Source organism: Jaculus jaculus, chromosome 8 (assembly GCF_020740685.1).
Source record: "Jaculus jaculus isolate mJacJac1 chromosome 8, mJacJac1.mat.Y.cur, whole genome shotgun sequence".
Classification (NCBI taxonomy): domain Eukaryota; kingdom Metazoa; phylum Chordata; class Mammalia; order Rodentia; family Dipodidae; genus Jaculus; species Jaculus jaculus.
Genome location: NC_059109.1, coordinates 73,721,402 through 73,746,713, shown reverse-complemented (window position 1 = coordinate 73,746,713; position 25,312 = coordinate 73,721,402). Strand labels below are relative to the sequence as shown.

Sequence of the window (25,312 nt, the reverse complement as noted above, 5' to 3'; positions counted from 1 at the left end):
GGGAGTCAGCCTCTTCCAGGGGCTGTGTGCCCAGGATGACCTCAGGAGTGACAAGAAATGACAGTCACAACTGCTGTTGAACACTGGTTTCTGTGGTTTGTATGTGTGTTTAGCATACATAAGGATGCTTAGGTCAGGGGCCTTGCTCCCTTTACCTCCTCTCCCCAGCACCAGCCACTAAGCTTCCTGCTTCTTTTTATCCCCACTCCTCTGACCTCAAGACCCCAGAGTACTGCCAGGGGCCAGGGCTGCTTCCCCAGTGCTTACCTAAGGATTTGTAGCATGGTTGTATCTTTGGGTTCAGGAGTGCTGCCTTTCTGTATATTGGTCTTTGATCTGTAGAAGGGTCATGACAATAAACTCTTCCCAGGCCACACAGACTTGGGTATATGGTGGGACCTTTCACCACCATGCCAACACAGGTAAAAACCAGGATGTAACAACCCATGGCACTGGCATGGGAAGAAACCACGTCAGAGGTTGGTTGGGTGGGACACTGTAGGACTGAGGACACCTCTGGCTGGGAGTTCAAGGGGCCAGCCCAATCAGTCATTCGGTTGATAAAAGAATACCGTCCCAGAAGCAGGCCCCACCTGGCCTCCACACCAGTAGGATCCTGGCCAAGGCCAGGCAGTCAGCAAGGGGCAAAACCAGTCAGGGATCCACATGTCCCCATACCAACACATTCCCTGATGCCCAGCTGAAAGCAGCTCGTCACCACCCCTCAGATCTCCAAGTTTCAGCACCTTTGGGTAGGTGGGTGGTGCAGCCCTTTGCTGCATATCTGAGGGCTGGGTGGCAGATTCTTATTGTTGGGCCTCAGAATCCTGTCAGCCTTTCAGGCCCCGGCTCCTCTATGGTGACAGTGGACCTCTCGCACCTCTGACTCAGTTTTCCCCTCTGTAAATGGGGTAGCAGTTCGAAACTTGTCTTGAAGATCAAGCAGTTGATCCCGTTGGAGCTTCTAGGGGCGGGCGCATTGTGCTGGACCTCAGGGACTCAGGTTGAACTAGATGGCCCGGATGCAGGTGGCTGCCCCAAGCGGGCAGATCCGCACCTCGGGGCTGGATTAGTCGGGCCTGCTCGCGCCCCGCCCCCGCCGCGCCCCGCCTGCTGCCCGACGGCGCCGGGCCCCACGGCTCCCCGAGAGCTCGCCGCGCGCTCTGCGGGCGCGGCCCGGGCCCAGGCCCAGGTTCCTGTTCCTCCACGGCCCTCGTCGGTGCACGCCTGGAGCTAAGGCCGGAGACGGTCGGCTATCGCCGCCAGCGCGCCAGAACTGGGCGGCCCGCGAGGTCAGTGCGCAGGACTTTGGCGTCGCGGGCAGAGGAGTACCGCCTCCTGTGAAGATCCCCGGGCGCCGCGCGCTCGCAGCGTCCGGGCACACGTGGCGGTGGGCGCCTGGGGTGCATCCTGGTGAGGGTCCCTGTTTCGGCTGGTGCTCGGCGGAGGCGGACCGGACCCCGTGGGCTCGAGCGCCTTTGTCTGCCACCCGGTGCGGGGTCGGCCCTGGCTCACCTGCCAGGAGTTGAGCTCTTTGTCTTGGGGCGGGGCGCGGCCAGTGAAGGCTGCTCCGCTGTGTCTGGGCTGAGGCTGCCCTCCCGGGTCGCCGCAGTTAAAGGACGCGGTGACCTCAGCCTGAGGGCAGGAACTCCCTCCCTGTTGTGTATGTCAGGACCCTCATGCAGCCTGGTGACCTCCCACCTGCTCCTCTTTCCTTCTTTCCCCCTGCACACTTAGTCGCACCACGCCAAGATTGGAGGCGATCCACGCGCCCTAGTCACGTCCGTGTTGATAGATAAAGCACAGAAAGTTATTAAGGTAGGTTTGGCGGCCCCTGTGAGGAACCCACCGGTCTCGGGTACGGTAATCAGCTCTGAAGTCATAACGAAGGGAAGGTGCTGAGAGGACATTTCTGCCTGCTTAGGAAAGCAGCTGTAATTTGTGCCATGCCTCTTACCCCCCCCCCAAAAAAAAACAAAAAACAGCTCCTGGAACGGGAGTCTTCTGAGTCAGAGCCTTCTGGGTGGGTGTGACCAGCCTGGCCATATGTTCATGCCTCTGTCTGCCAGGTAAAAACTGACCTGGTCCATGCCCAGACACCCCCTATACCTGCAGGACACTAGGGTTATTACTATGCTGCACCCTCTGTCCTCTTTTTTTTCTTTTTGAGAGCGACAGACACAGAGAGAAAGACAGATAGAGGGAGAGAGAGAGAATGGGCGCGCCAGGGCTTCCAGCCTCTGCAAACGAACTCCAGACGCGTGCGCCCCCTTGTGCATCTGGCTAACGTGGGACCTGGGGAACCGAGCCTCGAACCGGGGTCCTTAGGCTTCACAGGCAAGCGCTTAACCACTAAGCCATCTCTCCAGCCCACCCTCTGTCTTCTTGAGCCAACTTGTCTGACTGTGGTCCTGCCAGGCACGGTGGGTGTACTGAGAGCTTCTTGCCTCCTTATCTTTGACATTCACTGCCCCGTTGAGGGAAAGGTACTGACTTACCAGCTCTCCTCACTTTGCTCTGGAGTCTAGGGTGATATCAGGAGCCCAGTGATACAGTCTAGGGAGTGGATTTGAATCCAGAAGTGTTTGGGCTCCATATCCCACCCTTGGGATAGTCAGTTACTCAGAGGCACTTTAGGGCACTCATTAGGGACCTGTTAGAGGCAGGTCATACCTTCTTGTGAGATCAGTCTTCCTCACTTGCTACTGCTTGAACCAAGGAACAACATGTGTACCCTAGGCTTGGGAAGTCTCCTTTTGGGTTGGCTGTGCTTATTTTTTTTTTTTTTAACTATTTTATTTATTTATTGTGGGGGGGAGTGTGGGTGCGCCAGGGCCTCCAGCCACTACAAATGAACTCCAGATGCATGCACCCACTTGTTCATCTATCTTACATGGGTCCTGGAGAATTGAACCGGGATCCTTTGGCTTAGCCGCTAAGCCATCTCTCCACCCCAGGCTGGCTGTTTTATGGAAGGTCTTACTAGCATCTCCTTTCCTTGCCTGAGAGGACTGAGCACCCTTCCTCCTTTCTGGCCTTCAGGCCTGGACCTCACACATTCATTTCATCTGCTTGCAGGCTTCAGTGTGGAGATGTTTTTTTTAGGTAGGGTCTCTCTGTAGCCCAGACTGACCTAGAATTCACTATGTATCTCAGGGTGGCCTTGAACTTGCTGCAGTTCTCCTACCTTTGCCTCCCGAGTGCTAGGATTAAATGAGTCAAGTAACCTGCTGTGGCCTCTGGGTAGTGAGCACTTTTGCACCCAACACAGTCTGTTAGTGGGGACCTGATTGAGTGGAACCTTGGGGCAGCCTCCTCAGAAGGCAACTGCCATGGCCTGGTGCCTTCCCAGGGCTGGATGTATATAGCAAAAGCACCAAAGCCTAGAGTGCTCACAGGGCTGCTACAAAGAAGGCCATTAACAGTGCCTAGAATGGTCAATAGGCAAGCACCCTCAGTGGGCTTCAGAGAGGCCTTTGGGATAGAGTGAGAGAGACCTTCATGAGATACCAAAAGGGACTAGTGGGGACTATGCAGTCCTGGATGCAGGAGCCTCAGAATGGGGTTCAGAGGTCTACCAAAATCTCACAGCAGCTTAGTTCAGGCTATAATCTGAGAGGAGGGAAGGGGCTTTAGAATGTTTTCAGCTGGGTACAACTTGTTCCAATTTAGTTACAGAATTTTATAAGGGTAAAACCAGCCCAGATGAACTTCTCCTCAGTCCCAGATGGGATGATGGGCTTCCTGGGGATAGCCAGAAGCTCTGGCTATCTAGGAACCCCAGTATTCTGTTTCTTTTCATGCCACTTCACTCTGCCTGGCCAGAGGGGCAGGTGGGTGATGGCCTTTGGGAATGCTCAGTCAGGCTGCCCAGGAGCCTAGATAGCAGTGGCAAGTGACGAACAACTTCTCTCTGCTGTGAGTTCACTCTTCTGTTTTTCACCCACCAAGTCTCTTCATATTCTGGTAGCTGACTTTTGGTTTTGGGGGTAATTTTTGTTTGTTTGTTTGTTTTTTGGTGTTGTTTGGTTTTTCAAGGAAGGGTCTCACTCTAGCCCAGGCTGACCTGGAACTCACTCTGTAGTTCTAGGCCAGCCTTGAACTCATAGCTGTCCTCCTACCTCTGCCTCCTGAGTGCTGAGACTAAAGGCATGAGCCACCAAACCTGGTTTTGAGCCCCACGTGTAGCAGACCCCCATATTAGTCACTCCTGTCCAGCGCTCCAGCAGCAGGATCTGTCCCAACATTTAGGACCCTCTGTTTATTCTGCCCTCCTCGCTACCAAAACAGCTTTCAGTGGCAGCTTCAGGTAGGGGTGAGGAGGAACAAGGTCTGGAGAAGCCGCTGCCACAAAGCATGTGTGGCATGAGATAGATATTGTGGAGCTTCTGTAGATGATGTTTGAGATTCATAATGGTTGCCTGTGCCCATGTCTCTTCCTAGGCATGATAAAGTGGGCCTGCTGTGTGGCTGGCCACTCTGTCCCCCTTTGCCTATTGATGGACACTGGAGTGTCCTTACCCCATAATTGATTGGACCAGGACCTGGGCATCCTAGAAACCTAGCTCCACCTGACCCAGTCCCAGACCTTGGGTAAGGTGGAACGTAGCCTCCCTTGTACCAGGCCAGGTAGATTTTTGGATAGTATATATACACTATGATATGAAGAGCAGGTGTCCTCTGTGTCTGACCTCCAGGCCCATAATCTGAGCAATGCCTTGACTGTTCCCTATACCTCTTCTGTGTGTACCATCCCTTCCATCTGCTCCCTCTATTTGATTACTTTAATTGTTACTAGATTTTAATTACATCAGTGATGTCTGAATTCTTTGAGGAGTCCTTGTATAATTTTTTTAAAAAATTATATATAACATATTTTGATCATATTCATCCCCCATTACCTTCTCTTGTCTTCCAACCTCTGAGCACACCCTTTTCCCCAAATAGTCCTACTACTTTGGTGTTGTGTGTGTGTCCCACTGACTTTAATTAGGTTTGCTTGCATGAGTATGGGTGAGAAGCTATTTACCAGAGCATGAGCAACTTACCAGTGGCTACACCACTGAAATGCTCTCTCCTCCACCACCAGCAATCATTAGCTGCCAGTGATTCCTCAGGGGTAGGTGAGGGCCTTATGAGCTCCTCCACCATCCATGACAAATTTTTTTTTTTAATTTTATTTATTTATTTATTTGAGAGCGACAGACACAGAGAGAAAGACAGATGGAGGAGAGAGAGAATGGGCGCGCCAGGGCTTCCAGCCTCTGCAAACGAACTCCAGACACGTGCACCCCCTTGTGCATCTGGCTAACGTGGGACCTGGGGAACCGAGCCTCGAACCGGGGTCCGTAGGCTTCACAGGCAAGCGCTTAACCACTAAGCCATCTCTCCAGCCCAATGACAAATTTTTTTAAGAACATATTTTGTATGGACTCATCATGTGTTGGTACCCTCTTTTCCCCCCTCCCTGACTCCATTCTGCTGAGGGCCCTCATCAGTGGTTTGCTGATATTCCCCATAGGATTGGGGATTATGTGTTGTGGGAGCAGCAGTCAGTTATTGGTGGTAGAGGGTTGGGGGTGCCAATGCCTCTAGATATGACATAACTTTCTACCCCTTGTTTTGCAAAATTCCCTTAGCTAGGGTGGGTGCATTTTAACATTTTAAGTTTACTTCAGTGATACTCTCAGGAGCCTCTGGATTTCTTTTTCTTTTTCTTTTTGGTTTTTCAACGTAGGGTCTCACTCTAGCCAGGCTGACTTGGAATACTATGCAGTCTCAGGGTAGTCATGAACTCACAGCAATCCTCCTACCTCTGCCTCCCAAGTGCTGGGATTAAAGGTGTGCACTACCACACCCAGCTGGATTTTTGTTTTTGTATGTGTTGAGTATCCTCAGCTCTGTCTCCTTCACCCTGGCACTGTCAGGCTCACCATGGAAGCAGCACTCTTGCTCATCTCCCCAATTCCTCTGTGGTTTTACCTGGGCCTTGGCTGAAATGTGAGGGGTAGTTTATCTCTTCAGGTCTCACCACCTTCTGAAAAAGAAAAACAGAGAATGAAGCATGATGAATTATTGATGGTCCCAATATTGTGCAAGTAACCACAGCTGCTATGAATTCATGAGTGCAGTGGCCATGTCATATTCAAAAAATGACATTGAGGCACACTCTCCTGCTGATGTTGGCCAGGAGGTGATGTTTACCCTCTGCTCATGCCATCATTTTCCCCAGCCATCATGGAGCTTCCCCTCAAGTCTGTAAGCCATAATAAACATTTTTTCCCATAAGCTGCTCTTGGTCAGATATTTTCTGCCAGCAATGCAAACCTGACTACAACAGTAAATTGGTAAATTGGTACTGAGAAGGGTGGTCATTGCTGCTAGAAACCTGACTGTGTGGCTTTTGGCCCTTTGGAGCTGATTTTTGAGAGGAATGAAAGATTTGAAAACTTGGCCTGAGAGATGCCTTGCAGTGCTATAAGTACAGCTTGATAGACCATTCTGGTAAACGTTGAAAGACCTGAATTCAGTAAGTATTATGGACTGTGTTTGGCTTGTGAGGGTGAGAAAGAGCTTTGCCTGGACTATGCTAGAAGCAGTTTGTGTGAGAGGCTTGCTGTTGTGCCCATGTCCTGGGGAAAGAAACAATGACATTCCAGGGTTAGAGAGATGACTCAACGGTTAAGGTACTTGCCTACAAAGCCTAACAAACCTGGTTCGGTTTCCCAGTGCCTACATAAAGCCAGATTCACAGTGGTACATGTATTTAGGTTTTATCTGAAAATAAATGAAAGCCTTTTTTTTTTTTTTTTGGTTCCTCATTCTAGCTCAGGCTGACCTGGAATTCACTATGTACTTTCAGGGTGGACTTGAACTCACAGCCATCCTCCTACCTCTCCCCCTCTGCCTCTCAAGTGCTGGGACTAAAGGCATGTGCTTTCCACCCCCAGCTAAATAAAAACATTTTTTAATTTAATTTTTATTAACATTTTCCATGATTATAAAAAAAAATCCCATGGTAATACCCTCCCCTCCATAAAACATTTTTTTTTATTTTTTTAAATTTTTTTTGTTCATTTTTTATTTATTTATTTGAGAGTGATAGAGAGAGAAAGAGGCAGATAGAGATAGAGAGAGAGAGAAAGAATGGCACGCCAGGGCCTCCAGCCACTGCAAATGAAATCCAGACGCATGCGCCCCTTGTGCATCTGGCTAATGTGGGACCTGGAGAATCAAGCCTTGAACCAGGGTCCTTAGGCTTCACAGGCAAGCACTTAACCGCTAAGCCATCTCTCCAGCCCCCATAAAAACATTTTTAATACTTTATTTATTTATTTGAAAGAGAGAAAGAGGCAGAAAGAATGGGCATGCCAGGGCATCTAGCTACTGCAAGCAGGACTCCAGGTGCATGCGCCACCATGTACATGGGTCCTGGGGAATTGAACCTGGTCCTTTGACTTTACAGGCAAGCTCCTAACCTCTAAAACATCCCTCCAGCCCAAATAAAGATTTTTTTTTTTTTAAAGAAATAGCATTCTGCAGCACTTTTGCTCATCCTCTAGCTCTTACATTCTTTCCACCCTCTTTACCGTGATGTTCTATTGTAAAAACAAAGTAGTAGGGTTTAAGCCACATCTGTAGCCCCAGTCCCAGCAGGCCCCACATTTGTCCTTTCCTTAGAATCAGCTGCTCTCTTCAGGTTACATGTCCTCCAGACCTTCCTAAGGCCTTACTGAAATACACATATGGAAACATACTCAATGTATACTACTATGTATATGAACATGCACACAAATGTGGCCACATACTTATTACACCTGCTCACATACATGGTCACACTTATGCCTATACAAATGCAGGTACTCAAAATGTGTGCATGCATGTACATAAACAGACACATAAATGTGTTCACACCTTTACAGTGCTTGTATATGTAAGAAGACACATGTATGGTACCCTGTCTATACATGTGCTCATGGGTCTGTATGATATCTTCTGTGCGTAATCACTCCTTTCCTGGAGCTGTATTCTTGTTATCAGTAGTGGGGTGCAGATATCACCAAAGGCCCCATGTGGCACAACAGAATTTGTGTGGCATAGTGGAAAGGGCCCCTTGTGCCTATGCAGGACAAGGAGAGGCAGAGACAGAATCCCAGGATAGTGGGTAAAAACTAGAAAGCCAGGGCCTCTTTTGGTGTGTTGCAAAGTTCTCTGTTTGATCTTGGGGGCTGCACTACCCAGGATGCCTCACATCCCCCTTGTGAGTGTGTAGCATATAAATCATGTCTGTGTCTTGGTCCCTTGAGGCAGCCAAAGTAATGCACTATAACATTGGAGTTTAGAGGCAACAGAAATCTGCTTCTCACTGTTTTGACTGTAAGTACAAAGTCAAGACACTGGAAGATGGCATCTGATATGTGATGTTTCCTGGTTCACAAAGGGTACCTTCTGTCCTTACCTGGTAGACTGGAAAAGAACTCTCTAGGGCTTCTGACATAAGGGCATGATCGCATTCACCAGGGCTCCACCTATTCTCTCATTACTTCCCAAAGGCCGCTTGCCAGTACCATCATATTGAGGGTAGGGTTTAAGTGTGGATTTTGAGGGACATACTCAGTCCATAACTTAAGCTATTTCACAGAAGAGGAATATATATTCAGGGCCACTTTTACCAAGCTTGTTCTTAAACTGCAAAGTCCTCCAGAGCATGTGTCCTCCATTTGCCTGAAAGGACCACATTCTCACCCTGGACACCTATACTGCCATAGACATCCCACTCAGTACCTCACACACATAGGTGTGTGGACAGAGAAAAGGTAGCACCAGATCCCACAAAACGTAGTGCTCATGCCCTCCAGTGTTCACACATCTGGACACTCAGTCACCTAGCCAACAGAGCTTGTCATGAAACCTGATTCAGCCTAGTCCCAGGTTTTAAGAGTGGTGCTTTGCAACAAAGTGTGGATAGTGCCTCTTCCACCTGATATCCAGGCATATCCACCCTGCTACCCATGGGACACATGCATCCCAGCATAGCTATGAATACAGCTAACACATTTATAGATAACAGTGTCAAAAGGTAAAAGGTTGGATACCAGTTAGGTGGTTCTTTTGCCCTCACTAATTTGCTAGGCACTGACACTGCCCTGGTCAGCACAACAGGGACACACCCAGGTTGGTGGCTTTCTCAGCTCATTTATTCCCAAGTTTTCATGCAAGTTCCACTTAGAGGAAGCCTTGGCTCTGAGTGGACTACGTGCCAGTGTGAAAATGTGCACACTGCGAAGTCCAGGAATAAGCTGGTTCTCCCTCAAATGTGAGCAGCATACCAAGAGCAGGTCCCACCTGTTTTGTGGGCACCAGCCACCCTCAGTCCTGGCCTCTGAGCCTTTTCTCTCTCCTCAGGCATCAGTGGGTTCTGAGAAGCTCTTTGCCCCTGCACCTGATAAAGGTGAGTGCACCTCAGCCCAGCTCTTGGGCCTGGAGGCCATAGGAGCTCTAGAGCAGCAAGAACCTTGGGAGGATCTGTTTATCCCAATGGGCAGGGATGGTGGTCAAGGAAGTGTGGGGCAAAGGGAAGCTGTCAGAGGACAGCTTCCCAGGACCACTGGGTCTTCAGAAAGAGGTGAGCACCAACCTGTGTGTGCATGCATGCTACAGCCAAGGGAAAAAAGAGGAGGTTGGAGAGGTGCCAGCCTGGGGCAAGTTCTCAAAGTATCTCGCTCTCATCTGTAACCTGGGGTCATGAAAAAGTTGTGTCCAGTGGTGCAGGCCTGCTATCCCAGCTACTCAGGAGGCTAAGGCAGGAAAATCAAAAGTTTGAGATCAACCTGGGCTACTCAGTGAGTCCAAGGCCAGCCTGTACAACTTAATGAGGCTCTGTCTCAAAAAGTAAAAAGAGGGCTGGGATTGTAACTCAGGAGCATGTGCCCAGAATACTCAAAGCCCTAGGCTCATTCCCCAGTACACACACACACACACACACACACACACACACACAAAAGACAGCTTTGAAAATAGGGACATGATGACCTAAGACTTGAGTGTTACTTTGGGAGTCTAGAATTCTGGGAGCTAGGGACCTGGGAGGAGGCTAATAATCACATTTTCCCATTAGAAAGGATAACCACAGGATCCCCGTGCAGGTTGTCAAGAGCATTGGTAGGGCCTGAACATTCTGGTTAGTGGCAGTAGTACATGTGGCCAGCCCTGAGGACACATCTTCCCCACAACTCCCCTCTCTGCCCTCTGCAGGTCCTGGGAGGGGTGAGAAGTCGGAGGCCAAGGTGGGGACAGTGCCCAAGGTGTCAGGCCTGGAGCGCAGCCAAGAGCTCAGCACTGAGTCCTTCCTGCCAGCTGTAGCTGTCGCACCTTCAGGCCCCCCGCCAGGAGCCCAGGGCAACCCTCTGGTGAAGAGGGAAGCTCCCTCCGCACCCCACCACGCCCCACATCCACAGCCAGTCCCGCAGCCCCGAGACCCACTCCCAGCACACGTGCCTCTGTCCCTGGGCGCCTTTGCGGGCCCTGGCCACGGCCAGGTGGCGCCCAACGGCCTGCACCTGCACAGCCTCAGGTGGGGAGAGGGTGGTGGTCTGTGAGGAGGGACAGGGCTGTGTGGGCTTGCTGGCATCTAGTGAGGGAAATGGGGGTGTTGGGGGAGGCCTGGGGAAGAGCTGGTACCGTGGGGCATCTAGGTTCTCATTGTGAAGGCCAGGAGGCCACTCTGAGTCCTGTGTCCCGCAGCAGGAGCAGCAATACAGGCGGCGCCCCCCTGGGCCTGGCAAAGCACGTGTCACTATCGCCACACGGGCCTGGCCCCCACCTGTCTACCTCACACCTGGCGTTCCGGTCCCAGGCGCAGCACCAGCACCACGCTGCAGCCATGTTCGCTGCCCCCCAAACACTGCCCCCGCCCCCGACGCTGCCGGCCAGCAGTCTGGTTATCCCAGGACATCCAACTGGTAGGTGTCACACCCAGGGGTGTGCTCTCAGCCGTGATGGGACCCTAAGGCAAGGCAGGAGAGGTGGGCAACCCTAGGGAGGTATGTGGGCAGGCAGTTCTTCAGGGCCCCTGGATAAATGTGCACAAAACGCAGGCTCCCACCTAAATAACTCCCCATTAGTTAGGAGGCAGCCTGCATTATATGGTTCCCTTCCTCCTGGAGGCACAGTTCAAAGACTCGCCTCTTGCCCCAGGCTGGAGCAGTCACTAATTGATAATACTAGAAGAGATCCCCGGGCCCTGCCCTGAGAGGCTGAGCAAGCCCAGGGGCGCAGCTCACCGACTTCTCTCTTGCCTCTAGATGCCAGCCTGTTGATCTCATTCAACCAGCCAATCATGTATTGCCAGCCTCATTCGGGGATTCTGATTGGTACTTGGTCACAGGCTCCTCTCTTACCTCCACCCCTGGGCCCGCACGTAGCAAGTGGCCACCACGGCTTGGCCTGCCGACCCCGGGAGTGCCAGGTGACTATCTGCCTCGCCCCTCTGGGAGCCCGCGGCCGACGTGCCTCTCCGTCTCTCTCTCTTTTTCTCTTGTAGATCACGAACTGCTCAGGCAAGAGCTGAACACGCGGTTTCTGGTGCAGAGTGCGGAGCGGCCTGGTGCCTCCCTGGGCCCGGGGTCTCTGTTGCGGGCCGAGTTCCACCAGCACACGCATCAGCACACACACCAGCACACACACCAGCACACACACCAGCACCAACACACATTCGCCCCCTTTGCAGGGCTGCCCCCGACGCCGCTCATGCCGCCTTCCGCACCCCCGCCGGTGCGTAGGCCCTAGTGCTGGCCAGGGAGGGTGGGGCGGGACAGGTACTACACATGAAGATGCACGATCCCACACACACAGGTCGTGAGCAGGCTGGGCAAGAGCCCTTGTGTCCAGATCCTTCTCAGGCCCCCTTACTGGGTGCCAGACTGGAAACTGCCCTCTGGTTTCACTGGTCAGGCTGTGAGGTCCTATCCTGGGTGTGAGCAGGCATCCTATATCAATACACCCTGGGAACCAGCTATACCACTGCGTGGTACTCTGCACAACCCCATGTCTGGAGCCCAGAACGGGGCTACAAAGACCAAGTCATCACCTTCCCTTTTTGGGTTTGGCCATACCCTCTGTTAGCACCTTGGGCTGACCATGGCTTGCCTACGGCTTCATATCCACTCCCCACCAGGCCCAAAGGCTGGACACATATAAGCCTCCCTGGATCAAGAGGAGCCTGGGCTCCACAGAGCAAAGTTCAGGGCCAGGGGCCAATGCTCTCAGGGAGCCTGGTAACACCTGCCTGCAGGACCTTTGTTTCAAATGGCACAGTGGCTGTCAAGGCCATGGCCCAGTCCAGCCAGGGTGGGTGGGTAATGGGCCCACAGAGGGTATCCGTCTGGTACATGAGGACTCACCTCCACTTTCTTCCCTTATAGTTTGACAAGTTCTCACCCAAGCTGGACAACTCCTACTTCCGACATTCCAATGTGAGTCCCTATGCTCAGGACCTGCTTCCTGCCTGCTGGAGGTGGGGGGAAGCTGTGTTTTGTCTCTGCCTCCTTTTGTATACAGAGGAAGGAAGAGGGGGATCCTCCAGGGCATGAGGCCCACAGCCTGGAACTCTTCTCTTGCAGCTCTTCCCACCCTTCCCTCCCACTGGCCCCAGGCTGCCTGGCCTACTTGCACACCCTGGATCCTTTGGGTCCCTGCAGGGTGCTTTTCAGCCCAAGGTACAGATGTTCCAGTCAGGGAAAGTGGGTGGGGCTTGGGCAGGCAGGTGGGACTACAAAGTAGCATCTGGCACTGGTATAAGAAAGTCTACAGTTAAAATCCTTATCCAAGCTGGGTGTGGTGGCACAGGGCTTTAATTCCAACACTTGGAAGGCAGAGGTATGAGGAGCTCCGTAAGTTCTAGGCCACCCTGAGACTGCATAGTGAATTCCAGGTCGGCCTGGGTTGGAGTGAGACTCCACGTTGAAAAACCAAAAAGAAATTAAAAAAAAAAAAATAGCTGGACGTGGTGGTGCACATCTTTAATCCTAGCACTTAGGAGGCAGAGGTAGGAGGATTGCCATGAGTTCAAGGCCACCCTGAGACTACGTAGTGAATTCCAAGTCAACCTGGGCTCTATAGAGTGAGACCCTACCTCAAAAAAAAAGAAAAAGAAAGGCCTGGCGTGGTGGCGCACGCCTTTAATCCCAACACTCGGGAGGCAGAGGTAGGAGGATCGCCATGAGTTCAAGGCCACCCTGAGACTACATAGTTAATTCCAGGTCAGCCTGGACCAGAGTGAGACCCTACCTCGAAACCCCCCCCCAAAAAAAAGAAAGAAAGAAAGAAATACTAAACTCAGAAGAGATAAAATTACCTGAATAGAGCTAAAATATATAATGAGATTGAAAGAGTAACTAAAAGACTCCCAACCAAAAAAGTCCAAGCTTTCTCTATCTCTACCATACCTTGAAAAACCAAAAGCAAACGAGAAAAATCCTGATCCTGTGAAGGGACTTAGCTTGGGAATATGCAGGTAAGCAGAACCACCTGACAGTACCTGCATCCATCACCTTGCCCTGGAGGGAAGGCATGGAAGATCCAGGAGCTAGGCAGGTGAGATGTCACAGCTTCACCCTTCAGACAGGAAATGTGGCTCTATCTCACTACGGCTCACCATTTTCCATGCCACAGCTCCTCCTGAGGCTCCAAGACTGAGAATGGGTTTATTCCTATTCTGTTCTTGAGAGCTATCTCGGTCCCAGGTGCCTCACAATGAGGATGGCTCACACAGTGGTATCATTAGCCCTTCCTGCTATCCTGAGGGTAAGGTGGACCTTATGATAGGACCCAGCAGCCCCCTAAGTGACTAGGCAGGGCACCAGGAGTAGGCCAAGGCACAGGCCAACCCAGAACTCAAAGACCTCCTTCCTCCCTTAGCACAGATGTTGCTCATACTCTGTCTCTTCCCTCAGACTTCAAACTCAATGGAGGTAACAGGCCGGGCCAGTGCAGTTCACACCCTTCTACAGAAAGCCCCCGGGGTAGGTGTCAGTAGTTACCTGCCCCCTGCCCCACTTGTGTGCTATGTCCCCTGTTCCTGGGTCCAGGCTCCTATAGAGCCTGGATGTGACCCTTCTCTCCTGTTGACCACAGGTGTCTGACCCATACCGGACCACAGTCAGGGTGAGTATATCTGTCAGAAAGGATAGCATCCAGGGCTGGGGAGGACTTGGGTTACCTCCTTGTTGGTTCTGGGGTGCCTCTAATGGCAAGAATTTGGGGGGGGATGAGGCTGGGAGGAGGCACTGGGCCCCCTGAGCACATCCTGGTCCTGTCACAGAAACCAGGGAAGTGGTGTGCGGTGCATGTGCAGATCGCCTGGCAGATCTACTACCAGCAGCAGAAGATGAAGGTGAGGCTGGGCCAGGAGGGTGCAGATATTCCAGGTACCTTACAGGTGGGCCATTTTGGAGGGCATATATTGAGAGGATCTGGACAGCCCAAAGAGTATAGTGAGGTGCATACGCAGAACCACCTGGGTTAGGAAAATAATACAAAGTCAGGAGTCATCATATGTGTCCACACACATGTGCACAAGGCAAGACAGTACTTAGGGTCAAGGGTGGGAGAGGTTCCTTCTGGAACGTCAAGATAGCCCTATGAGATACACTACACTTCTGTTCTGAAAATCATTCTGTAAAAGCACCAGTCACTGGAAGGGACTTTGGGGGGGGTGCTTGTGTATTTCCAAGTAAGATATTGGGGTGCAGGTATCCACTGTAAGGATTTCTAGGAAAACAGCAGAATTAGAAGGTGACCACAGAGATCCTGAGTGACTCCTGGTGGCACCCTGGGGAACAAAGGGCATGCTTCTCCCTCAGCAGGCACCAAGGTGAGAGACAGTGGCCCTGCTCCCTGCAGCCCTTAGAGTCCAGCTCAGTGCGGACTATGGCTGCAGAACCTTTAACACGTCACCAGCATAGAAGACAGATACCTCAGTTCTCTATAATTTGAATAAATTCATTTTCTAAATCATACTGATGGTGTCATTGAGAAACAACTTAGGTCTGTGAATCTACTTTGAAAATATTTTCTATGAAAATATGATACATCTAGATATGCTTTAAGCATAAAGAATACAATACAAAGACATAACAAAAAGAAATGCAACTTGTGACTTCACTGACTGCCTGTTGTAGTAAGGCTTAGGTTACCCAACACAGATATGAGCTTACTAAAGCTGCCTGCTCTTCCTTTTGCTCGGGGCTTCCACAGCATGGCAGTTCCTCTGGGGGGGACACCTGATGAGGTCACTCTGCAATCTGGCCTACCTACTCATGGGGCAATGGCTCAGTCCCTTCAGGCAGTCCAGCACAGGCTGTTTTCTCACAGATGCAGCTGGACCCTCACAAGCTGGAGATGAGCACAAAGCTGGACCTGTTTAGCCGGCCCCTGGCCCCAGGTGTGTTCTCGGGGTTCCACTACCCACAGGACCTGGCCCGGCCTCTCTTCTCCAGTACAGGTGAGACCAGTGTAGTTGGGGCCAGGGAGCTGAGTGGGGCTGAAACACCTGTCCTCTCCAGTGTGAGGAGCAAGAGACCTCTCTCTGAGCCCTCAGTACAGTGTTAGTCTTCATATCTACTGCTTATTCTGGCCCACCAAACTTCCTAAAGTCAGTCAAGTTCCTAGTGTCCTGGTGCTAATTACTCAGGGCCCCATCCAGTGTGTTTCACCTCGGCCTTCGGCCCATTTTCCTGATGCTGGATGGCCTGGCGTGGTCCTCCTTGGTAGCCAGCAGCCTGGCTCAAGCCCCATAATGTACCCTTGATGCTCTGTCATATGTCATATTAATGCTACTGGCCTTTCTTCCATCTCTTAGTCCCTATCTTGGGCCATCACTATCTCTTCCCCAGCCTCCCATTGGTTTTCTATCTCTTAAACTTGCCTCCTAGAAGGTACCTGCTAGTAAATAGAATAGTGTGTGGATTCTAAGGAGGTGTTTGTTATCTGTTGCTTCTAAACCTCACACTCACGTAGATCTGAACCCAAATGCACTTAGCATCAATCCCTTGCATTTGCACTGCAATTGACAGTGACTAATACCAGCTGGTCTTATCTTTCTGCGAGACTGAAGTAGCTATTAATATTATCAACCCTACATCTCTCTACCTTCACTAATCTTGCCAGAGGTTAGTCTGTTTCATCAAAATTTTCTAAGTCTCTCTTGCCTCTTAGCCTCTGGTATATGTACTTCCTTGAATTTAGCTTATTGCTTTTTGTATCAGTTACCTTCTTGTTGCTGGGGGAAAAACACCTGACAAAACTCAACTTAAGGGAGTAAGACTTTATTTCAGTTTACAGTTTCTGGCTACATACAGTTCATCATGGTGGAGATGGCATGAGCTTGAAGCAGCTAGTCACATTCAGTCCACAGTAAGGAAGCAGGGAATGATGGATGGAATGGTAGTGCTCAACCAGCTTTCTCTGCTTTATACAGTTCAGGACCCCAGCCCATGAAACATCATCCACAGTTAAGGTAGATTCTCCCATCTAATTAACATAATCAAGGTAATCCCCACAGGCATGCCAGAGGTTAACCTAATAATCTACATAATCCCCCATAGATGATTTGAGGTCCTATCCCATTGACAATCAATATAAACTATTACATTGTTCTTTGTCTAAAATAAATTGGGAACTTAAAGGGCTGGCTTAAGCCTTGTCCCAGTGTTTGCAGTTCTACTTGTGCATAGTGATAGACTGCATCCTCTTGATACATTGGAGTTCTGCCTTGATAGGTTGTATTTCCATAACTCTGAGGAGGGTGGGTTCTATGTTCAGTTGAGAAATGTGGGGTTGACTTTGAAGTTGGAGACTCACTGCCTACCAGAAGCTCTGAACCTCTGGGGTTGGAAGCTCACTTGCACTAGCCCACAGTGGGAGTCCCAACCTCCTAGAATGCAGTTCATGTGCCCCCACATATAGGATAGGTCCCTGATGGTCTGCAGTACTGAATCCTCCCTCAGCTACCCTCTTCAGGCCCAGTGACCCTCACAGCTGCTCTCTACCTTTGTTTCTGAGAACCTCACTGTTAATTGGGAATGCCAGGGCAAGTGCTAAGTAAGAACTGCTCTATTGGGGGACTCTACAGAGGAGGCTGCCATGTTCAGCATGGTGACATGGAACCCAAAACCCACTGCCTGTCTTGAGTAACCGGGATCATTTTTAGCTTTCATAGTTTTAAACCAGGGGTAACTGTTCTGGAGAGCAGCCCTGTCATGGCTTGACTTACTTGTTTGGGCCTTTGCTCTCCATTTCAGCCAAGTCTTGGCTCTCTTCCCAAGGGGATGGGAGGGGGTACACTATGATCAGTGCCATTGTTCTTTTCCTCCTTGGGGCCCCAGATGGCTGCCACTGCAGTCTAGTGACATGGCCACCAGATTGGGGAAGGAGACTGTCACTTCTTTAAAATAGAAGTACCATCACAGTGGGTGAAGGTGGGAATATGTTCCCAAAGGAAACTGGTGCTCCCATGTGCAGCTAACTATTGCAGGCAGGAAGTCCCAGGACCATACTCTGGGGCTCCTATCAACCTGGCTATCCTCCACCCAGGTGCTGCTCATCCAGGCCCTAACCCGTTTGGACCCTCAGCCCATCATGGCAGCTTCCTACCCACTGGCCACCTGACAGGTAGAGGCCTGGATACTACTGGGTGGGAAGGTTGCCTAGCACATCACTTGGTCTTTATGTGTAGTAGCTGCCAGACTGGAAGCCCCTAGGGCCATCTACAGTGACCTGGGGGTCTGGTGGGAGCCTGCTTAACCATGCAGACTCCTGAGCTTCCCATTGCCCTGCAGACCCCTTCAGCAGATCCAGCACCTTCGGGGGTCTGGGGAACCTGGGCAGCCACGCCTTTGGAGGTCTGGGCAGCCATGCAGTGAGTGAGTGACCTGGCCACACCTTCTTCTGTTGGGGCTGCATTTTGGCTTCTCTGGGCTGGGGTTTTTCATGGGGTAGCGGGAGTTAAGGCAGGTGTGGCTTGTCTGGCTCACACTTCTGGTTCTCTGTCCCCACTGACCATGGCAGCTCCAGCAGGCAGCATCTTTGCTCCCAAAGAGAGCACCACGCTACACAGCCTACCCAGCCCCCATGAGGCTTGGAACCGCCTGCACAGAGTGCCACCCTCCTTCCCCACCCCACCCCCATGGCCCAAGCCTTTGGATACAGAGCATATCTCGGCTCTGACCAACCATGACCGAGAACTGGACAAGAGCCAGGAAGAGCATGAGCGGTGAGTTGACCATACCCTTTCTTTTAAAAAAAAATTATATATACATATATCTTTATTGCAGGGAGAGAAAGAAGGAGAAAATGGGCATGCCAGGGCTTCCTGCCACTGCAAACAATCTCCAGGTGCATGTACCTGTATGTAGGGAATCAAACTCGGACCATCAGGTTTTGCAAGCAAGTGCATTTAAGTGCTGAGCCATCTATTTCTTTCTTCTTTTTTGTTTTATTTCTTCTTTTTCTTTTTTGTTTTTAAGCTAGGGTATCACTCTAACCCAGGCTGACCTGCTACTCACTCTGTAATCCCAGGCTGGCCTTTTGAACTAACAGTGGTCCTCCTACCTCTGCCTCCCTAGTGTTGGGATTAACTCCCTTGGGCTGGGGAATGTAGCCAGGTGGAAACAAACTGGAAGGGCTGTGTCCTCTAGGTGGAAGGAAAGGCCTAGAACTTGACCTGATTCCTTCTTCCTCCCCAGGTAACCTGTCTGCTAGGCTCTTGCTAGTGGGTGCTTTAGTGTATGTATTGATTTAGGTGAATGTACATGTACAAAAATAATGCAGCCAGCCAGCCATTGTGACTCACACCTATAATCTCAGCACTTGGGAGGATAAAATAGGATTATTGTGAATTTGAGGCCAGCCTGGGCTACAGCAAGAGTTCCAAGTCAGCCTAAGACAGAGTAAGACCCTGCCTCCCAAAAAAAAAAAAAAAAAAAAACAGGCGTGGTAGCACACACCTTTAATCCCAGCACTTGGGAGGTAGAGGTAGGAGGATTGCCCTGAGTTTGAAGCCAACCTGAGACTACATACTTAATTCCAGGTCAGCCTGGGGCAGAGTGAGACCCTACCTAAAAAAAAAAAAAGGCTGAAGAGATGGCTCAGCAGTTAAGGTGTTTGTTTGGAAAGCCTGATGGCTGGGGGTTCAGTTCCCCAGTACCCACATAAGGCCAGATGCGCAAGGTGGCACATGTGTCTGGAGTTTGTTTGCAATGGCTAGACCCTGGTGCATCAATAGTAATTCATTCTCTCATCTCTATCTGCCTCTTTCTCTCATTCTCTCTCAAATAAACAAAAAAAAAACAAAAAACAAAAAAAAATTTAAAGCCAATGCAGCACCATGTTCTAGGCAGACACAGGTCCTGAGTCAAGAGTCCAGCTTGGTTGAAGCTCCTTGGAATCCCCTCACGGCAGTACTGCCCTCAGGCCCAGTAAACCTTGAACAGTGTCTCTTGTGGGTGTTGCCTTTACCTCTTCACCCATTTTCCCCAGAATTCTGAATCTGAGACATCTCATGGGTGTTACATGTGAGCTCTTGAGAGAGTGCCAGGTGCACTGCCTGGTAGCATGTGCCTATCCTCATGGCAGTGACACTGGTCAGGTCATAAATCTGAGGTCAGGCAAAAGGCCTGACAGCAGAAATAAACTTAAAGAGTCATTTGAAAATGGGAAGTCAGATCCAACCAGAGTGGGAGACTCTAGAGCTTCAAGAGACACCTCATGGGAGGCTACAGTAGCAGGTCCTCTTAGTCTCAGCCATACAGTTCTGCAGCAAGCACAGCCTTCCTTAGGTGGGTTTCTAAGGTCCCCATCAGGCCCTGCCCTGTCTCGCATGCCCGAGGGGTGGGTTTCTTTGATGTGCTGGTGAAAGCAGAGATGGCCAGTGTGACTGGAGAGTGAGAGGACTGAGCCCTGTGGCTGCCCCCACAAACATTCCTCACTGTGTGAGATTTGCCAGAGGAGCCCGCTGTCTGACATAGCTGGGGATCTTACTAGAAAAAAAGGCAGGTACAGTGGAGTGTTTGCAGGATCCTATCCCAGCCACCTGATCTTCAGGAACCCCAGGACAAGTTGACCAGGATGGCCTTAAACTCGGTCTGTACCTCAGGTTGGTCTTGAACCTGTGATCCTGCTTCAGCTTCCCAAGTAGCTGGTATTTTATGCCAGAGAGACTTAAGGCACAGGGCGGGTGGTCATCAATGAGCAAACCGAAAGCACTTCACCTTGGGCCTGAGAACCTTTAAATTTTAGCGGAGAATTCCAGGATTGGAGCTACCAGCATTTTATTGGGTCTCCCACTGCCTTCTCTTGGGAAGAATTCTAGGAACTACTTACTACCCATGGTTTGGCCCTAGTACACCCAAGCTTGGCAAGCAGCTTTGTAGGAACTGTGATGACAGTGATGGCTTCTGCTCTGTTCCCCCAGGAACCTGGAGAAGACACGCCTACTGAGCCATGCCTCACCCGTGGCACCAGCACCACTGGGGCACCCCATCAGCAACCTCCTGCTGCGCAGCCAGAGCGAGCTGGGCTGCCCCGGGGCTCCCGCGGAGCGTGAGGCTGAGCCTCAGGTCAAGGAGAGCCACTCGCCAGCCAAGGAGGACAGCACCAAACTGGCACGACCACCGTCGCCATACAGCAAGGCGGCTCTGGGTGACTGCCTGCGCTTGGCCGGCGTGCTGGGCCGCCAGCCCAGGAAGCCGCAGACGCAGACCGAGCGGCCCCAAGGCGACGTGAAGGTAAAGGAGGAGCGCAAGGACGAGGAGGCCCCCGAGGCTCATCTGTCACCGGCACAGCTGGGCCTGGGCCACGAGCGCCTGAGTGCGCCGGGCTTCGCCTGGGAGCCGCCGCGCGACTTTTACCACGGCCTGGAGCTGCCGCGCCGCGCTTTCCCGGCCTTGTCGCCCGCCGCTGGCCCCGCGCCTTTTGAGTCCTTCGAGCACACCTACCGGGACCGCGAGCCCCACGACTATAGTCCCGAGCGCCTGCGGGAGGCGCGCCGAGAGGAGCTGGAGCGCGCCCGGGCGCCCGACGCCTCGCTGCTACCTGTGCTGCACTACCCGCGCTTGGCGCCCGGCCCGCTGCAGGGCGCGCTCCTGACGCGGACCTCGCCGGCCACCCTCGGCGCCGCCGCGCCCCCGCTGCTGGCCGCAGGGGGCGTCCCCGCACCCACTGCGCCTGCGCGCCCCAGGACGACGGCGCGGGCGCTCGGGCCCGGCGAGGCGCACGACTACTCCCCTGCGCGAAACCCGCCCGAGGTGGAGGCGCGGTAGTCCCCGGGCGGGGCGGACTCGCTCTGTGAATTTCTGGCCCTGAGCGCGGTTCCCGTGGTGCGCTGCGGTCGGTCGGGGACTTGACGCTTCTCTGGGTACAGACGATCTTTTGTTTTCTGAGCTTGCTGTTAGGCAGCTGAGAAAAATTCAACTTCTTGCCCCCAAACAGGTGAGAAGCGTTTTTAATGGTTTTGTATTTTTCTTAATTTTGTGCTCCTCCGAGGTTTTAAAGAACCAAAACAAAACATAATTTTTAGTTGGAATTTGCAGTTTCATGGTCTCAGATCCCTTTTGAGCTCCAGGGTTTGTCATATTTATGGAAAGAAGCAGTCTTTCTGTCCAGTGCACTGTGAGGCTCGCACTCAGGCCCGGCCCTGGCCTTCCCTTGGTACTTGGAACCGAAGTTACAGATATATATTAAAATAATGTATAAAACTTTGTTTTTTTTCTGCCTTATTATGCAGAAGTGTAAGGATTTCTTTGGTTTGTTTTTTTAGAGAGAACATGTAAATATTCTGTTAATACAAATATAAGATATTAAATTCTTAACCTGGACAGTGTATAAAAGTTCTAGAAACTCCTAGTTATTTGTATAATGTGGTCACACACATCTACTCGCTGTCAGTTGTAAACAAGAAGTTTAACTGCAGCAACTATTTTTGACTATGCAAGCAAGCCTCAGAGGCTGCACCAGCTGCGGGCAGCAGGGGCGGGAGCAAGAGTCTCAGAGCTGTAGTTGTTCAGTCAGGGTGGGTGTTGTTCAGAGAGAGCCACACTCCTGGACATCGTCTTAGGCTCACAGTGGACTTCAGGACTCTAGCCACAAGGCCAAACCTCTACCTGAGAGCTAATCTTACTGCAGTGTTCTTGGAATCTAAGAATTTCAGAATAGTTTAAAGGTTGGTCAAAAGGAAAAACAAAAAAAAAAAAAAAAAAAAAAACACCTTTTTTTCTCCCATTAGTCACTATCTGTGTGTTGCAAACCCCCTCTCCCCCAAGCCTCCACGTGGCTCCCTTTGGCTTTGGTGTCACTCTCATACTCTCCCCAGCTTGTCAGCTCATCTTTTTTGGTTTCTTGGTGACCCCTTTCGTCTGCCAGGCTTCTGGGCCTGGTGATACAGCATCACCATCTACTGTGTTGTGGTCTTAATTTCAACCCTGTGTTTCCACTGTGGACTCTAGTTATTTTTTTTTTAGTATGTTTTTTAAAAATTTTTTTTGTTTATTTATTTGAGAGTGACAGACAGAGAGAGAAAGAGGCAGAGAGAGAGAGAGAATGCCAGGGCCTCCAGCCACTGCAAACGAACTCCAGACGCGTGCACCCCCTTGTGCATCTGGCTAACATGGGTCCTGGGGAACTGAGCCTCAAACCAGGGTCCTTAGGCTTCACAGGCAAGCGCTTAACCACTAAGCCATCTCTCCAGCCCAACTCTGGTTATTTTAAACATCTGTTTTTGTGTCAGTCAGCAAAGATAAATACAGCCTTGATTTGGAAGAAATGTGGTCTAGTGTCTTGTGTGGTGCTAAGGCAGGTGGCTGTCCTGCAGGCCCAAGCTAACATTGCCTGGGGCATCAAGGCACTTTGAGGCTATCTTTGTCCTTATTACCTGGCATCCTCCCCATGGTTTCCTTGAGGCTATGCTCTTGTGGCCTTTGCTGATAGAACATCCCTCTTCATCTGCAGAGGGCTCCACTAACCTTTCAGATTTCATTGGGTACCATGTGGACCCTGTATGGCACCTACTCTGACTTTGAGAATTGGGGTCGGTGTACCTGGAGACATGTCTTTTTATGTGGGGTTGGCCTTTTCCTCACTATGCCCAGCACCACACAGAGCCAGGTAACCCTTTGCCCAGTAAACAAGCTCAAAAAGAATACCTGAATTGAGAGGTGGCCATTGGCCTCCTTCTGCCCCTATGATAGGTCAGAGCTGCCTGCTGGTACTGTGGGGCCCAGGACCCACTTGTGTAGCTGCCTTTGCTGTCCTGTCTGTGAAGGTGGAGTCCTGTCAGATCACCTGGGTGGACAAACCTGGCTGAGTGGCAGGCCTGAGTGCTCAGAGCATGACAGCCTGAGCTGAAAATGGAGACCTCATGAGAGTGTGCTAGAAATTCTCTGGAAAGATCACTCCAACACCAGAATGAGTGAAAATAGAGGAGTTTATTACCCAAGGGCCAAAAAGCTTGAGGTAGTCCTCCAAAGAAGTTTTGGCCCTGAGCTGAGATTTTCTATTTTATAGTTTTCATAGCCAAGGGGAGGGGTAAGTAAGTAAACATGATTTGCATATCAATCATTTCTGTAGTCAGGCCACTCTTAACAATGAACTCCATTTTACTTTGTTTTAGCCTAGACAGTCTTTCCTTCTTATCATCCCTTTGGACCCTTTCTGGACTGTTCCTTCTTTGGGCTTTTACCATCTGCTGACAAAGATAAGTTTTAGCCCCTCAGAAATTAACTCTTACAGTAACTCAGTAAATCAGTTCAACTTTTAGCTTTTTTCTACTACATTCCCTCCTCTTTATCATCATAACACCTTATGAATTTGTACGTAATGGCTGGTATACCTGGTGTATCACCTGTATTTCAATTATTTCCATCTTCCATCTAGATTGAATAAACCTGGACAGAGCATTTAGAATATACGATTTTTTTTTTTTTTACAAGGTCAGGTCTCACTCTAGCCTAGGCTGATCTGGAATTCACTATGTAGTCTTAGGGTGGCCTCGAATTCATGGCAATCCTCCTACCTCTGCCTCCCAAGGGCTGGGATTAAAGGCATGCACCACCACACCTGGATAGAACATAGGATTTTTAACATGAGTCCCAGCATAATTATTATGACAGGCCCCATTTTAAAGGAGCTACCCAGTGTCCCCATGTGGCAGGCCCAAGGTCTCCATAGTCTTGGGTAAGCATGACCTTGAGGGCCAAGTGTGTGTCTATTGTCATTGGGAGCACTGACACTGTTGCCATTAAATCTTGTATTTAATTTTCAGCAGCAGGAACTAGTTCATGATTATTGTCCTTGAAAATATGGGTGGTAACACAAAAGAATTATTAGAAAAGAAAGAGCCAGGAGGGCCTTCTCTGTACAAGATTAGTTAGTCATCAGCAGTGACTGTGACTATTCCTATTGTTAGGAGGGGAGCACAGAACATTCCTGCAATTGGGGGAGGGGGCAGCTGTACCACATTCCTCAAAAAGAAACAGATATTCCTGTGGAAAGGAAAGGTGCAATATGAGGCAATGGTAAAGAACTGTATCTGTTCAGGGATGAAAGATATAAAAGTCTGTTGGAATCAGAGTTTCTCTTTGGATCCTACAAGGATATCAAATGAGCTGATTGGTCCTGCAAATGGAAGGAGTTAGGATCCTACCCATGTGTCTTTTTTTTTTTTTTTTTTTTTTTGCATCTCATGTTCTGTCATGCATGGAGCAGGGGCCACAGTCTTTTTGGCAGGGGCAGATATCCTCCAGAACTTGACTTTGAGGGGACCCTCTGGGTCCCTGGTGACCTGTTAGCTGTTACAGTTGGCTGAGGATGCTGTCTTCTTGATTCTGGAGTGATGAGTTTATATTACTTGGCTGATGGGTATGGGCCAAATTTCCCATGAGTATGTGCGTTCCCTTGTGTTACACATTTTAAGGAAGCAGCATCAGTGGCAGGAGAATCTGGCTTACCTCTATAAATCTAAGCAAAGTGGTACTGTCAAACAACTAGCACCACCAACATTAGCAAGTACAAACAGAACTCTAAATTGATCTTACATCTTAATCTAGGCTCTAGATTTGCCCTAAATGTACTTTAGGGCTTGGATCTGAGATCTGTCCTTGGTTATGTACCTCCTTTTGTCAAGGAGAGACTGGACTAATACAAATCAATAACTATCAGGTAAACATAATCAATGAGGACAATTTTGGATCTTTGATTTAAAGGCAAACAGTGGCTGACTAATCAGGGTCAGGCAGAGGCAGAAGGCATGAGTTAATAATTT

At 50.4% G+C, this 25,312-nt stretch overlaps 1 protein-coding gene across 16 annotated transcripts in view; it reads left to right on the top strand.

The window, feature by feature from the left end:
* Fbrsl1 (fibrosin like 1) overlaps positions 1-22,269 on the top strand; it is an 84,444-nt gene extending 62,175 nt beyond the window's left edge. For 3 of the 16 annotated variants that reach the window (XM_045155888.1, XM_045155880.1, XM_045155878.1), the window contains 16 exons: positions 1,738-1,818; positions 9,406-9,451; positions 10,255-10,573; positions 10,744-10,961; positions 11,304-11,372; positions 11,543-11,772; positions 12,423-12,473; positions 12,621-12,716; positions 13,953-14,021; positions 14,134-14,163; positions 14,321-14,392; positions 15,373-15,502; positions 17,593-17,670; positions 17,838-17,921; positions 18,067-18,271; positions 20,471-22,269. In XM_045155888.1, coding sequence (XP_045011823.1) covers positions 1,738-1,818; positions 9,406-9,451; positions 10,255-10,573; positions 10,744-10,961; positions 11,304-11,372; positions 11,543-11,772; positions 12,423-12,473; positions 12,621-12,716; positions 13,953-14,021; positions 14,134-14,163; positions 14,321-14,392; positions 15,373-15,502; positions 17,593-17,670; positions 17,838-17,921; positions 18,067-18,271; positions 20,471-21,317 — 2,625 coding nt within the window. In that variant the 3' untranslated portion in view covers positions 21,318-22,269. Of the gene's footprint in view, positions 1-1,737; positions 1,819-9,405; positions 9,452-10,254; positions 10,574-10,743; positions 10,962-11,303; positions 11,468-11,542; positions 11,773-12,422; positions 12,474-12,620; positions 12,717-13,952; positions 14,022-14,133; positions 14,164-14,320; positions 14,393-15,372; positions 15,503-17,592; positions 17,671-17,837; positions 17,922-18,066; positions 18,272-20,470 lie in introns of all 16 variants that reach the window. The other 13 variants (XM_045155894.1, XM_045155886.1, XM_045155883.1 and 10 more) reach the window with 11 other exon arrangements.
* The last annotated feature ends 3,043 nt before the right edge of the window (positions 22,270-25,312 follow it).